This window comes from Andrographis paniculata, unplaced genomic scaffold, assembly GCF_009805555.1.
Source record: "Andrographis paniculata isolate CXL003 unplaced genomic scaffold, ASM980555v1 Contig11END, whole genome shotgun sequence".
Lineage (NCBI taxonomy): Eukaryota > Viridiplantae > Streptophyta > Magnoliopsida > Lamiales > Acanthaceae > Andrographis > Andrographis paniculata.
In genome coordinates, this window is record NW_026137391.1 from 3078770 (window position 1) to 3090824 (window position 12055).

The 12055-nt window shown below is 36.0% G+C and overlaps 1 protein-coding gene across 1 annotated transcript; it reads left to right on the forward strand.

The window, feature by feature from the left end:
• The first annotated feature begins 6131 nt into the window (after nt 1-6131).
• LOC127248720 (casein kinase 1-like protein 10) lies at nt 6132-11651 on the forward strand. Its single transcript, XM_051271224.1, has 14 exons — nt 6132-6986; nt 7082-7122; nt 7604-7673; nt 7756-7904; nt 7999-8094; nt 8535-8605; nt 9181-9242; nt 9411-9474; nt 9564-9648; nt 9820-9946; nt 10077-10150; nt 10238-10298; nt 10777-10910; nt 11043-11651. Exons 1-14 carry the CDS (start codon nt 6911-6913, stop codon nt 11319-11321), a joined length of 1389 nt encoding a protein of 462 aa, XP_051127181.1. The 5' UTR covers nt 6132-6910; the 3' UTR covers nt 11322-11651.
• The last annotated feature ends 404 nt before the right edge of the window (nt 11652-12055 follow it).

Below are 12055 nucleotides of genomic sequence, written 5' to 3' on the forward strand. Positions count from 1 at the left end.
GAGGGAAAATTTGAGCTTCCTCATGAGTATGCAATTTGAGGAAAAAGTCAGCAATTTAAAATGCATTTCAGGAGCACTAATCCGCCCAGGAACACATCGATGCGTTCCTCTTCTGGGACTTGAAAAGGCCGTGAAATATCGAATAATCCGGGGAATATTTAAGCGACCCAAAGTTGAAGGAACCATAGGGGCCCCTTCTGGGTGGCTACATGTTCCTTTCGAGCCAAATGAGCATGGAGGTCATTGATGGTTCGGTACAAGTGTCCCAAAAAGAATTGAGCAAAGGTCAAGCAGTCACCTTCCATAATCGACAATACCAGAGGTTCATATTCCTTAATCAAGTTCTTATTAGCCAAGCCTACTGCTGAGTGATTTATCCAAAACAGTAAAAAGACCCTATAATCTATCAAGCTAGCCTTCGAACCCAGTTTCCAATACTTCCCATACACAGACGTACTAGAGCTGGACTTATAAGCATCATTTATAGGGAAATCAATGATGTTTTCCGGAGTAAGGGAAAAGGCATAATCATCCTCAGTAACAAAGAGACCTAAAAGTACAATAACATCAAGCAAAGTAGGGGAAAACATGCCGCAAGGAAAGCAAAAACCATTTATCTTCGGGCACCAAAAGCCTAAACGAACGAAGAGAATATTAGGATTTGGGTGCGAAACATAGGTGCTGACAATGATCATGTCATCGATCCCCCATGCCTCAAATTGAGAGTCGACTTGCCCACCGAGGGTTTCCGTCCATTCAACAAAAGTTTTGCTGTTGGGGTAGCGAGTCAAGATGCGTCCTTGGCAGAGTGCTAGAGTGTCGCGATCAACAGGGGAGTGTTACCGTCCCCAATGAGAGCCCGCCGGAGTTCATCTCTCTAGCCCTCCGTTTCGGCCAACGGGGTTAAGGTCCAGGTTTCCCCATCGATGGCCAAGCGCAAGGGCCCCTTAACAGCAGAGAATAGCAAGCCTTGCCTCAGGATGTCGCTGGCAGAGGAGCATTCGTGTCAGCAACGCAAAAGAAGGATGGGTGATAGTTCACCGGAGAAGCCATGGAAATCGGCGGTTGAGTTTGAGAAGAGAAACGGAAATCGAAGGGGAGAAGAATCGAAAAACCCCCTAGCCATCGCATCAGTTCTAGAGAAAAGAGATCAAGTGCAGAAAAAACAAGGGTTTTGACAGTTCAGATAATCACTATCTGATCCGAGCTTCACAAAAGAAAATTTCAGAAGCGGTAAAACTCCATATCATATCAACATCTATTTATATTACACCAAACACCTATTTAAATTCAACTTATCCAAACCAAAAAGCTCAAACCCACAAACAAACACACTCTTAGTAAACCGATGATGGATAGACTCTTTGGAGTACATTCGGAACCCACACCATGGAATTGACGAACAATCTTGGAGTGTCAAATTTTAGGCTCCAACACTTTCATAATTTTTTAATATATATATATATATTAATTTCTCAATATTGTGGGCTTTACTTACACTACAAAAAAAATTACAAATTGCGATTGAATTCTGCAAGGATTTACATTCCGTTGCAACATTGCAATTGAAATTATAATGATAAATATAATCCGTTGTAATTAACAATTTTTGCAATGAAATATTAAGACAGAAACAAGAAGTTGCAATTCAACAACGGAATTTACAAATAAATTGATTATGTTGCAAAATAACTACTAAATAGACAACCAAATATTTAAACTATTGCAATTTTAGCAAGAGGATTTGCAAAAACAAATATATTCCATCACAAAATATATAATTATACTAAATTGTATACGACGAATATTCAGATCCGTTGCAGTTTTTCAAGGAATTGTACAACGGATATTTATTCCATCACAACCAACAAATATTTATCATCCCAATAGCTTCATCAAATCACATCATCGCCAACTCACTTCCCCACCGACGCAAACACACCCATCCTGCAGCCACTCTCTCTCACCCGTTTACATCGATTTCGATCGTTTTACAAGTTTTATCACCACATATAAGGACTTTGAAAGCTTAATTTTTCTCGGTAGAAGTTTCAGCAGCAACTACGGCTCTCCAGTGGCGTAGGTGAGCAACTTCATTTTCCTCTTCTATAGTTTTGTCGGAGGGTTTGTAAGCTCAATCCTTAACCTTATGTTAGGTTAAAGTTTATTGTTGGGAGATTTTTTCGTAGTTTTCAAAGAGAATAGAGTAAAAAAAAATTGGTGTTCTCAGTTTGGGGATTTTGTATCTGATTTTCACTCGAGGCCAGATCTGCTCTGTTGTTGAGGCAGCTCGGTATTTTGAAGGTTCCTGTAGTTGGGTGACGTTACATCTGATGAATATGGATGTCAGTTCCCTATAACCTTTATTTGTTTGTTTATTTTATCTTAAGGATAAGAAGACTGTCGCACCTTCAAGCTAATGCTTACATGTTTTATAGTTCTAGTCAACAACAATTTTTTATATGCTATTGTCCATCTTGCAAATTTCTTTGTTCTATTTCTTAATTAATCATGAATATTTGAAGCAACAAAACTATGCTATATAACTTTGTACAAGTGAAACATTGAGCATTTCTTTGATGAAGATCTGATAGCATGTCTTAGCTTAATATTGTAATTGTTATGACGGAAAAATTGAAAGACATCTGCAGGTTCTAATCCCTTTCAGAACTCATTAAATTAAGCATATGCTTAGTTTATCTTATTTTCCATTTGGACCTAAGATTGGCATGTGAGGCTACTTAGCTCCGTGGCAGAAACTATTGTGTACTAAATTTTCTTCGGAAAAGATATATATTAAGAAACTTCTAACTAAAGATGCAGAACTGACTGAGATATGTATCATAAGGAATAAGTATTAGAGATTAAAATCCTTCAGTTTTTTCATTGAAATTCTAGAACGGAACTTTTATCTAATGTACTGGAACAAAATTTTGCATTCTAATTCATACATTGTGTGTATGGCATGCGGATGGTGTGCCAAATCTTGCCATGGTGGAGATTGTAGATGATGAAAAGGTAAATAAATAGAGCTTAATGATTTTGTTCCATGTATTGGCCATTTTCAATTTTATTAGTTCTATAACCAATTTTGATTATGGAAGTGTAGCAGCTAGCAAACAATTGTATCTAATAGTGTATATTTATACACTCTGATGACACTTTACCTCTCAGAGTCTATATTTATATAAACAATTTTATTAGTTCTATAAGTGTTTTTTCCTCTTTATCTGATGTTAAGGTAACATTTTCTCATTAATGTATCTGATATTACTCGAGTTCCCATTTGTACCTGCCTTCATTTCAGTTATATTTCATTTGTCTTTACTTTGTAATACTGATTGCTTTCTTTTTGTTGTATTTGCATCCAATTTATGTTCCAAAACAAATGCAGAGCACAAACTCTTTGTTGGAATGCTTACCAAAAATATTTCTGATGATGAAATCTTTGCTATACTTTCGGAGTCTGGAACCATAACAGATTTGTGAATTCTTAGAGGTTCCCCGCAAACAAGCAAATGTGAGTGGTTTAATTTCTCCTATAACAGAGTTTCTCATGATTGTTGAGTGATGCAATTTCATATATTTTTATAACTTCTGATCTAAACAAATTAGTTTTTGTAGGTTGTGCTTTTTTGAAATTTGGACAAAAGAACAAGCACTAGCAACTATAGAAGTCCTCAACAGAAAGCATAATATGGAGGTGCGTAAACAATAACCTTTCTCAAATTGGTGTGTTGTGTATATAATCTTGTAGTGTTGAATTTTCACCACATGAATCACCATTTATCAACCTTAGCATTACTATTTTAGTTAAAATTTTGGATTTAAGATCCAGAAAGATTGTTTTTAACTCATCAATGCTATTATAAGTAATTGATTTTCTATTATTCCTAAGGCATAAATTTGAGCCTTGATGTTAAAAACCCATGAAATGGACATTTGCTTATGGTGAAATTTGTTATTAAGAGTTGAAATTTGGTTCTGAATGTTACTCAATTCATGTTTGTATATCTCTGTGTGAGAAATTTATTAGTCTAAACCAGTGGACTATTTTATAGATGAATTCTTTCTCCATCTCCTTCTCTAGATTCCATATTTTTGTTTATATGATGAACCCCTTTTGCTGTTGGTTTGTTTATTTAATTCACCATCCCGCTGAATAAATGCATTGTGTTAAATTGGAAATGTCAAACATTAATGCTGATAGCTTCTGCAATAGGGTTCGACTATACCTTTGGTGGTCAAGTGGGCAGATACAGATAAGGAAAGACAGGCTCAGAGGGCACAAAAGGCATTGTCGTTGGCCTCTAATGTGCCAAATATTGATTCCAGGCAGCAGGCATCGTTATTTGGTGCCTTGCCAATGGGTTATATGCCTTCAATTGAAGTGATTATTCCGAATATATATCTAGCAACATAAATTCTTTGGCTGCTGCGATCAAATAAGAGAATTGAGTTCCATGCTGTTTGTCATTATTATTGGATTATTATGCATGGGATTCCTTCTAAGTTCTAACCTCCAAAGAGCAATAGGTACTTCAAGTACCAACTTTATTGGATGTTTAATTTAAAGAGATACCTAATGAAACAATATCAAAATGCAGTTCTTGTGTACCAAATTTAATGCTTTTGTGCGAAAGACATGTATCACCTAGCTTATTATATATATATTTTCTTTTTTCATTAATACAATTACTTTTTATGTTTAAATTTAGTTGTTCTTGGGGGTATGGTATCAGTTTCGCATGAAAATATTGGATGGAGATAGATGTAATTACTTGTAAATTATAATTTTAACATGTGATCTTCTTTGTGATCGCCATCATTGCTAAATACATCTTGTTCATAATATAATGTATGTTGTTTGTTAGGCTCCTTTTAAATTTGAAATTTGTATATAGTTTCATTTAGTTTTTGCATGTTTGATGAGAGTTATTAATTGAGTTTTTAAATTGGTTAATTGTGGAGGATTGAATTAGTATTAACTATATAAAATTTTGGAAAAGCAGAGATAAAAACAAGCTAAAAGATTAAATAGGGATAGACATTTTGCGACGGAATTAGCAACATAATGTATTGCAATGTTCTTAAATATTGCGACGGGATTAGCAGCAAAACCAATTCATTGCAATATTATGTAATGTTGCAACGAAATTAGGAACAAAATAAATGTATTGCAATATTCTGTAATGTTGCGACGAAATTAACAAGAGATTATTCGCTTGCAATACTGTTGCAGTTTTTTTGTGACGGAGCCTCAATATGGTCGTTTCGGATTTACAACCAATTATTTGTGACAGTTCTCATTTGGACATAAAATCCAACACAATGTAAATTTGCAACGGAAAAATGTCTAGTTGCGACGGAATAATTTCATCGTAACTTGTAATTTTTTTTGTAGTGCGATTAGCATGATATGATCCACATGTGGACTATCATCGTGGGCTCATTTTTTAAACTTCTATCACTAATTTGTGGGCTTCAAAGTGTTGGGCCTTCGTTTGATTTGTTGGGCTATTATTGATGTCGTCAAACTTTTCTTTAATGCACATGAGCTTGGCTTGATGCAACTGGACCTCGCTCGATGTTGTTGGACCTCGGTCAAAACGGATGGACATCGTTTGATGCTTACGGATCTCGCTTGATGCCGCCAAATCTCGTTTGGTGTTGTTACATTTCGCTCAATAATGGTTTTGACGCTACCGGACATGCTTGATATACTAGACATTAAATTTTCGATTAATTATTAGTTTTTGAAATTTCACCGTATAGTCAAAACTAAATTCTCTTTCGTCACCTCAAGTTTAGTTTTGTTGTGGAGTAAAATTTGGTTGATCTAAGTGAAAATAATATTCTCAAACAATTATTATTTTAATTTTTATTTTATTTTCTACCTAATAAAAATAATTATAATAATAATATAGTGTAATTATTAGATAAATCAAATCAAAATAATTAACTATTCAACTGAAGAATTTTGAACGGAGGTAATAATAAGAAATAAAATCAATCCCAACCGCCGTTGGTCAAAAAAAAAACATAAAAAATAATAATAAAGTAATTAACAGAAAAGATAAAGAAAGAAATGATTATTTACAAAGGACACCCTAAATTATCTGGTATTCCCACCTTGGACCAGGAGAGGAGAGGAGAGGAGAGGAGCCGTCTTCTTTGTTATTTCTCATCTCATTCCCCTTGTTTCTCTGTCTGTCTGTTGCTCGCGTTTCTTGAGCAGATCCGTGCCAAAATATTACCGGTTTCTGCTTTCTCCCCTTTTCCTCCCTCCCTTTGTCTCAATTCTTGCGTTTCGTTTCAATTTCCCTTTTCAATCGGGTGTCTATCGTGTTCAGTAAGAACCGATCTTGGCGTGTCTTATAAAGAATTGCGTTCCTTATACCGAAAGGAATTCGAAATCATTTGGCTCACCGATTTTTTATTTTTATTTTTGTTTTCTTTTGTTCTTCTGCCCGATAAGCCAAAGGCTGTCTGGGTTTTCCGCGTCCGGCATCTTTGTAGTCCCAGATGTTGACTTTGTTCATCTAGAATCGCAGAATATCTGTTTCTTGTTTGTTCATTGTTCTTCGGAATTTGTGTATTTATTTAATTTTCAATCCAAGGATAGGAAACCCTAGCTTGTTCATTTTGCTAGTTTGTGTACATATTGCGTATATTCTAGGGCACTCTTCGGCATGTTTTTGTCGGGATTGGGGGCTTAATTTGCTGCATTCGTTGTTGGAATCTCTGCGATTGCTTTTCAACGGATCTGACGGGACTACCGAGAAATTTGAGATTTTTGATTGTGGATTATACGCGCTATAGATCTTATTGATGCGCTGAGAGGGGAATCGAAATACCGAGCCGAGATTATCAATTTCTGGATTTTGATTAGGCGTTTGGGATATCAATCATGGATCGTGTTGTTGGAGGCAAATATAAGCTTGGGAGGAAGATTGGTGCCGGATCTTTTGGGGAGCTTTTTTTGGGTAATTTTCGATTATCATTTGTTTCATCATCCAACCATTTCTGAGATCTGGAGGTGGCTTATGCATAAAGGTTTATTTTCCTTATGTTTATCCAGGAATCAACATACAAACTGGTGAAGAAGTTGCTGTGAAACTGGTGAGTTTTTTGGTATTATTTCTACAAAAGAATTGAGTGGAAGAGTTGTACTTCTTCTGATTACTTATGGCCATGTTTGCTTAGTTAGATTAGGTCATTTATTCAACCTAAACCTAATCACTTGTTTATTTTAAGGATAAAAGTCCATGGTTAGATATAGGCCCACAGTCAAGGGAGCTGGAATTTGAAATTGTTGATCCTATCCAATAGCTTTAATTAATCTATTAAACAATCTCCGCGACCATTTCCCAGTATTAAAAGTTGAAGTTGGTCTAATTTGGAATAGGTGTCTTTTTGTAATTGATGAATGAAGCGCCTTTTAGAGTCTATATGATTAAGCAAACTGTTGTTGTGCATAGCTTTGTATGTGTAATATCAGCATTTCGTGTGTAGGTGTTACCAAATTTGTGTCAGTAAACATTCTTATAACATCTGATTATGCTTTTAAGGTCAGTGCTGACTGCTAAATGCTTTGTTTCAGGAACCGGTTAAGACGAAGCATCCTCAGCTCTATTATGAGTCGAAATTGTATATGCTTCTTCAAGGAGGAAGTGAGTATTTTCCATGGTTGATATTCGGATGTGTACCATCTCCCGGAACGAGCTCATTAATATTCTTGTTTCTTATATGAAGCTGGGGTTCCCCAACTGAAATGGTTTGGAGTTGATGGGGAGTATAATGCCATGGTTATTGATCTTCTTGGGCCGAGCTTGGAAGATTTGTTTAACTATTGCAATAGGAAGTTTACGCTAAAGACTGTTCTAATGCTCGCTGATCAATTGGTATGTGTGAATCCGTTCTGTAAGGTTCTTTAAACATTGATGTTGTTGCCCATGGTGTTTTACCCTAGCCCTATGCATCAAACACCAATTGTAGATTGGCAGAGTTGAATACATGCACTCTAGAGGTTTTCTTCACCGGGATATAAAGCCTGATAACTTCTTAATGGGCTTGGCACGCAAAGCAAATCAGGTATCAACCTTTCTTTTGCAAGCGAAGGTCTTGATTCTTGGTTTAGGATTGTGTCTTTGCAGTTATTTTAATTTTTATTAGTTATCTGCGGTATTTTGAGGAAAATTCTCTATCATCATTTTCCTCTATTTCTCTGAATATTCTTGACAATGAACGATAAATAATGATAGCATGGCCTTAAATGTTTCTTCAGTACTACAAGGCCATCTTTTATGTTTTTTCTGTTAATTGCTCTTTCAACAAATCATGCTGTTCTGAGTAAAAGTACTGTCTATTTTTTGCTTTAGTTCATCGATTTCTTTTCTACCTTGAAGCTATTCAAGTTAAATGATGGTATGAACATAAATTATGCTGAAGTTTTGATATGTGCTTTATTGTATTTTAAATTAATTTAGGCTTGTGGAAACGAATGCAACTCATGCTTATCATCTTTGTAACAGGTGTACATAATTGATTATGGTCTTGCAAAGAAATACAGAGACCTTCAGACTCATAAGCATATACCATACAGGTATTAATACCAGACCTACCTGTGACGACATTTACCATTTGATTACTCTAATCCATGCAAATCTCACTCACCTGAAACTATGCAAATGACTTTTTCGGATGATGCATCCAAGGTTTATGAGTTCATGACAAACTGTTCAAGATCTATGTGTAGTATTGCAATCTCATTCCACAGTCTTTTGTTCGAATAATGCAAACCCTGGCTAACCTTTGTAACACTGGGCTTTCTTTGAGTTTTTCTAAGCTTTTTATCATTTGTTGGTTCACTTTCTTATTCATTTGAGTGGTATAAACACTAGTACATTGTGAGTGTTGTGCCCATGCCTATCAGATGATTTAAACATTGTTGTTCTTTCCTGTATTATTACTCGATGCTTGAAATTTTCTCAAAGGCACTAGCTTACCTGTGTGATGACCTTCCTTTTCTGCTGCTTGAAGTATAACTGAAAAGATTTTACAACCATCAACTAGGCGATGTTTATATGCTAGAAGCCTCCAGAAATTTACTGTAGTTTCTATAAGAACTCCCATAATAGTTTTAGTACATAAATTTGCTAATTACCTACTGTTTTGCAGGGAAAATAAAAATCTTACAGGAACTGCTCGGTATGCTAGTGTAAACACCCATCTGGGAGTAGGTAAGGTTACTCATATTGCTTCAACATAATTTGTGATGTTGTCATTACCTTTTCCTTTTCATTCTAAACAGAACAGAGATACCCCACCACCCCCCCATACACACTTTCTCTCCCTTATGTTTCTGTTTATTTTATTAACTACAACTGTCTTGTTATTATTTGTTGCAGAGCAAAGCAGAAGGGATGATTTAGAATCTCTTGGCTATGTTCTAATGTATTTTCTCCGGGGAAGGTTGAATTCAAGATCTTTATATTTTTTTTTTCCTATTTTTAACACCTGGTTTGTAATTTCCTAGTATTTACATCCTAATTCTGTTTCAGCCTTCCATGGCAAGGACTGAAGGCTGGCACAAAGAAGCAGAAATATGACAAAATCAGTGAGAAGAAGATGCTTACACCCATAGAAGTACTACAGCCTTAAACTATAAATATATGGCATTACTGTATCATATTATGATGATGACCAGGACAGTAACCAAATAAACTGCGGTGTTGGATCATCTGGCGAGCTTATGCTTGTCATATTTTATATCCTTTCCCATATAATATAGCATACTAAAGGTTGTTTATTTTTCAGGTGCTTTGTAAATCTTATCCATCTGAGTTTATCTCATATTTTCACTATTGCCGATCACTGCGGTTTGAGGATAAGCCTGATTATTCATACTTGAAGAGACTCTTCCGAGATCTTTTTGTTCGAGAAGGTAAATTTATTTGAAGATATTGCTTCGATCTTTCCTTTCTCTATGCCCTTACATAAGCTTTCTTATTTATTAGAGTATGATCTCCACTCTATTTTAACAGTTTCTTCTTGATGATTGTGCTATCAAATAGGTTTTCAGTATGATTATGTATTTGACTGGACGGTGTCTAAGTATCCACAACCTGTCTCCAGCTCCAGAGGACGAGTTAGTGTTGACCTTTTTCCCTTTTAGCATTAAGCTTAGTTTCAATCATCACTATTCATTAATTTCATACCATGCCCCTATCTACAGGCAACGGGGAAGATACCTTTAAATCCAGGGCCATCTGCAGAACGAGTAGAGAAAGCTCCAGGTTTGTTCATGTTCATGAATATCTGGTGTTTCTTATTTGGGTATCGAGTATATAATTTTATGTTTTCCTTCTGAATTCAAGTCTATTATCTCATTTGTTAGTAAGGAACCCGATTTAACCCACACTCACCCAGTCATAGCAAACTACATATCCTGTAATTATTGTTGCTGAATTTTTATGCCTTGCCCCTTGTTACTGGGGTTGCTCTTTTCCCGCTGTGTATGTATATGCATCATCGGGAAATCTAGCCTTTTTGTATATGGCAATTTCATTGTCAGTGAATTTGTTGCAAGGGAGTAGTGGTTGTTTGGAGAGTTAAATTGTGCTTATTTCCTTTTCCAGGGAGATGTGATTGATTTGATTATCTGTACATGTATCCATAGGAGAGAATTTTGTGAACATGTTTGGTGTAAAAATTATTTTAGATATGTACAATTCGTAAAATGATAACCCAAGGTTTGCCCTCTTTTGTATATAGTTCGACTAGAGGTGCGAGACAGATTCTCTGGTGCTGTAGAAGCATTTGCTAGAAGGAACAGTTCTGGTGCAGGGTTGCATGGGGATAACCCGAGATACAGATCTTCGGAGAATGCATCGTCATCTAAGGAAATGGTGTGCACTATTTGATCTGATGAACTAATTAACTATTATCAAATAGACGTCTTTATTCCTTTATCTATGCTTCATTTACTTCCCAAGTGCAAAAATTAAACAAAAATCCCTTTTTATGTCTTGATCCTGCAGCAACCCGATTCTGAAAGAGGCAGATTGTCTCGTACTGGTAGCTCTTCTAAGAGAGCAGTTGTGTCGAGCAGCCGGCCCACCTCGTCTGGGGAGCCCAGTGAAAGCCGTTACGCTAGGCTGGGGTCAGGCAGTGGGCGTTTGTCAACCACTCAAAGACTACAGCCTGGGTATGAGTCGAAGTCATCTTCCTTCACACGCTCGGCTGCTGCCAGAGGTGTCAGAGATGAAGCTTTCCGAAGCTTTGAGCTTCTAACAATAGGCACTGGGAAAAGGAAGTAACTTAATGCATTTTGCGCATCCTCGACCCTCTGTGATTGGAGCTAGGAATCCTCTGGAAAAATGGATGGATGGATGTAATTGTGTTGACGGGCAGTGTTATAAAAAACAACCGAACCAAACCAAACCAAACCAAACCAAAGTTGTGCGGTATCCTGAAACTCTACTACTCTCTCTTTACATTATTACCTCATTTATTGTTGTTACGACTGCTACTTAAATACATTGTCACCTTGTAAACGTGCCAAGGAAGGAAGGAAGGACGACATTGATTGATTGCTATGCAGATCTATCAATTCATATATATATATATATGTGATACATACATACATACATACATGTGTTGTAGTTTGCTGACGACTTGCGAACTGCTTTGCTTTGCTTGTTTCATGTTTGTTTGTTGTTTATGTATGTGATTGTAGGTTAAAATCAGTTGTTTTTGATCTATGGTTATGGATTCGTTGTGAATGGTGGAGGTTTCCATCTCATATGGTGGATTATTATTATTATTATTATTATTTCTTTATGACACGAGAATTTGCAGCTGTTCTAAGTAAATGCTCTGGCTAAACTTAAGAGATGGTGGGAGGCATTGCATGTTTTCTGTCTATAGATTAGTAGGTTGAATGGCTTTTTCTAGTAGAAGAGATTTTTTTATTAATAGATTATTATTATTATATTTTTATGACACGGGAATTTTGCAGTTTCATTAGGTAAATCTTAGTTTAAACCTAATA

What these genes read in the sequence shown, in the direction of transcription:
- LOC127248720 (XM_051271224.1), top strand. Translation starts at nt 6,911, where the DNA reads ATGGATCGTGTTGTTGGAGGCAAATATAAGCTTGGGAGGAAGATTGGT. An exon ending in TCTCCAGCTCCAGAGGACGA is followed by an intron (nt 10,151 to 10,237) that starts GTTAGTGTTGAC and finishes CCCTATCTACAG; the next exon opens with GCAACGGGGAAGATACCTTT. An exon ending in CATCGTCATCTAAGGAAATG is followed by an intron (nt 10,911 to 11,042) that starts GTGTGCACTATT and finishes TTGATCCTGCAG; the next exon opens with CAACCCGATTCTGAAAGAGG.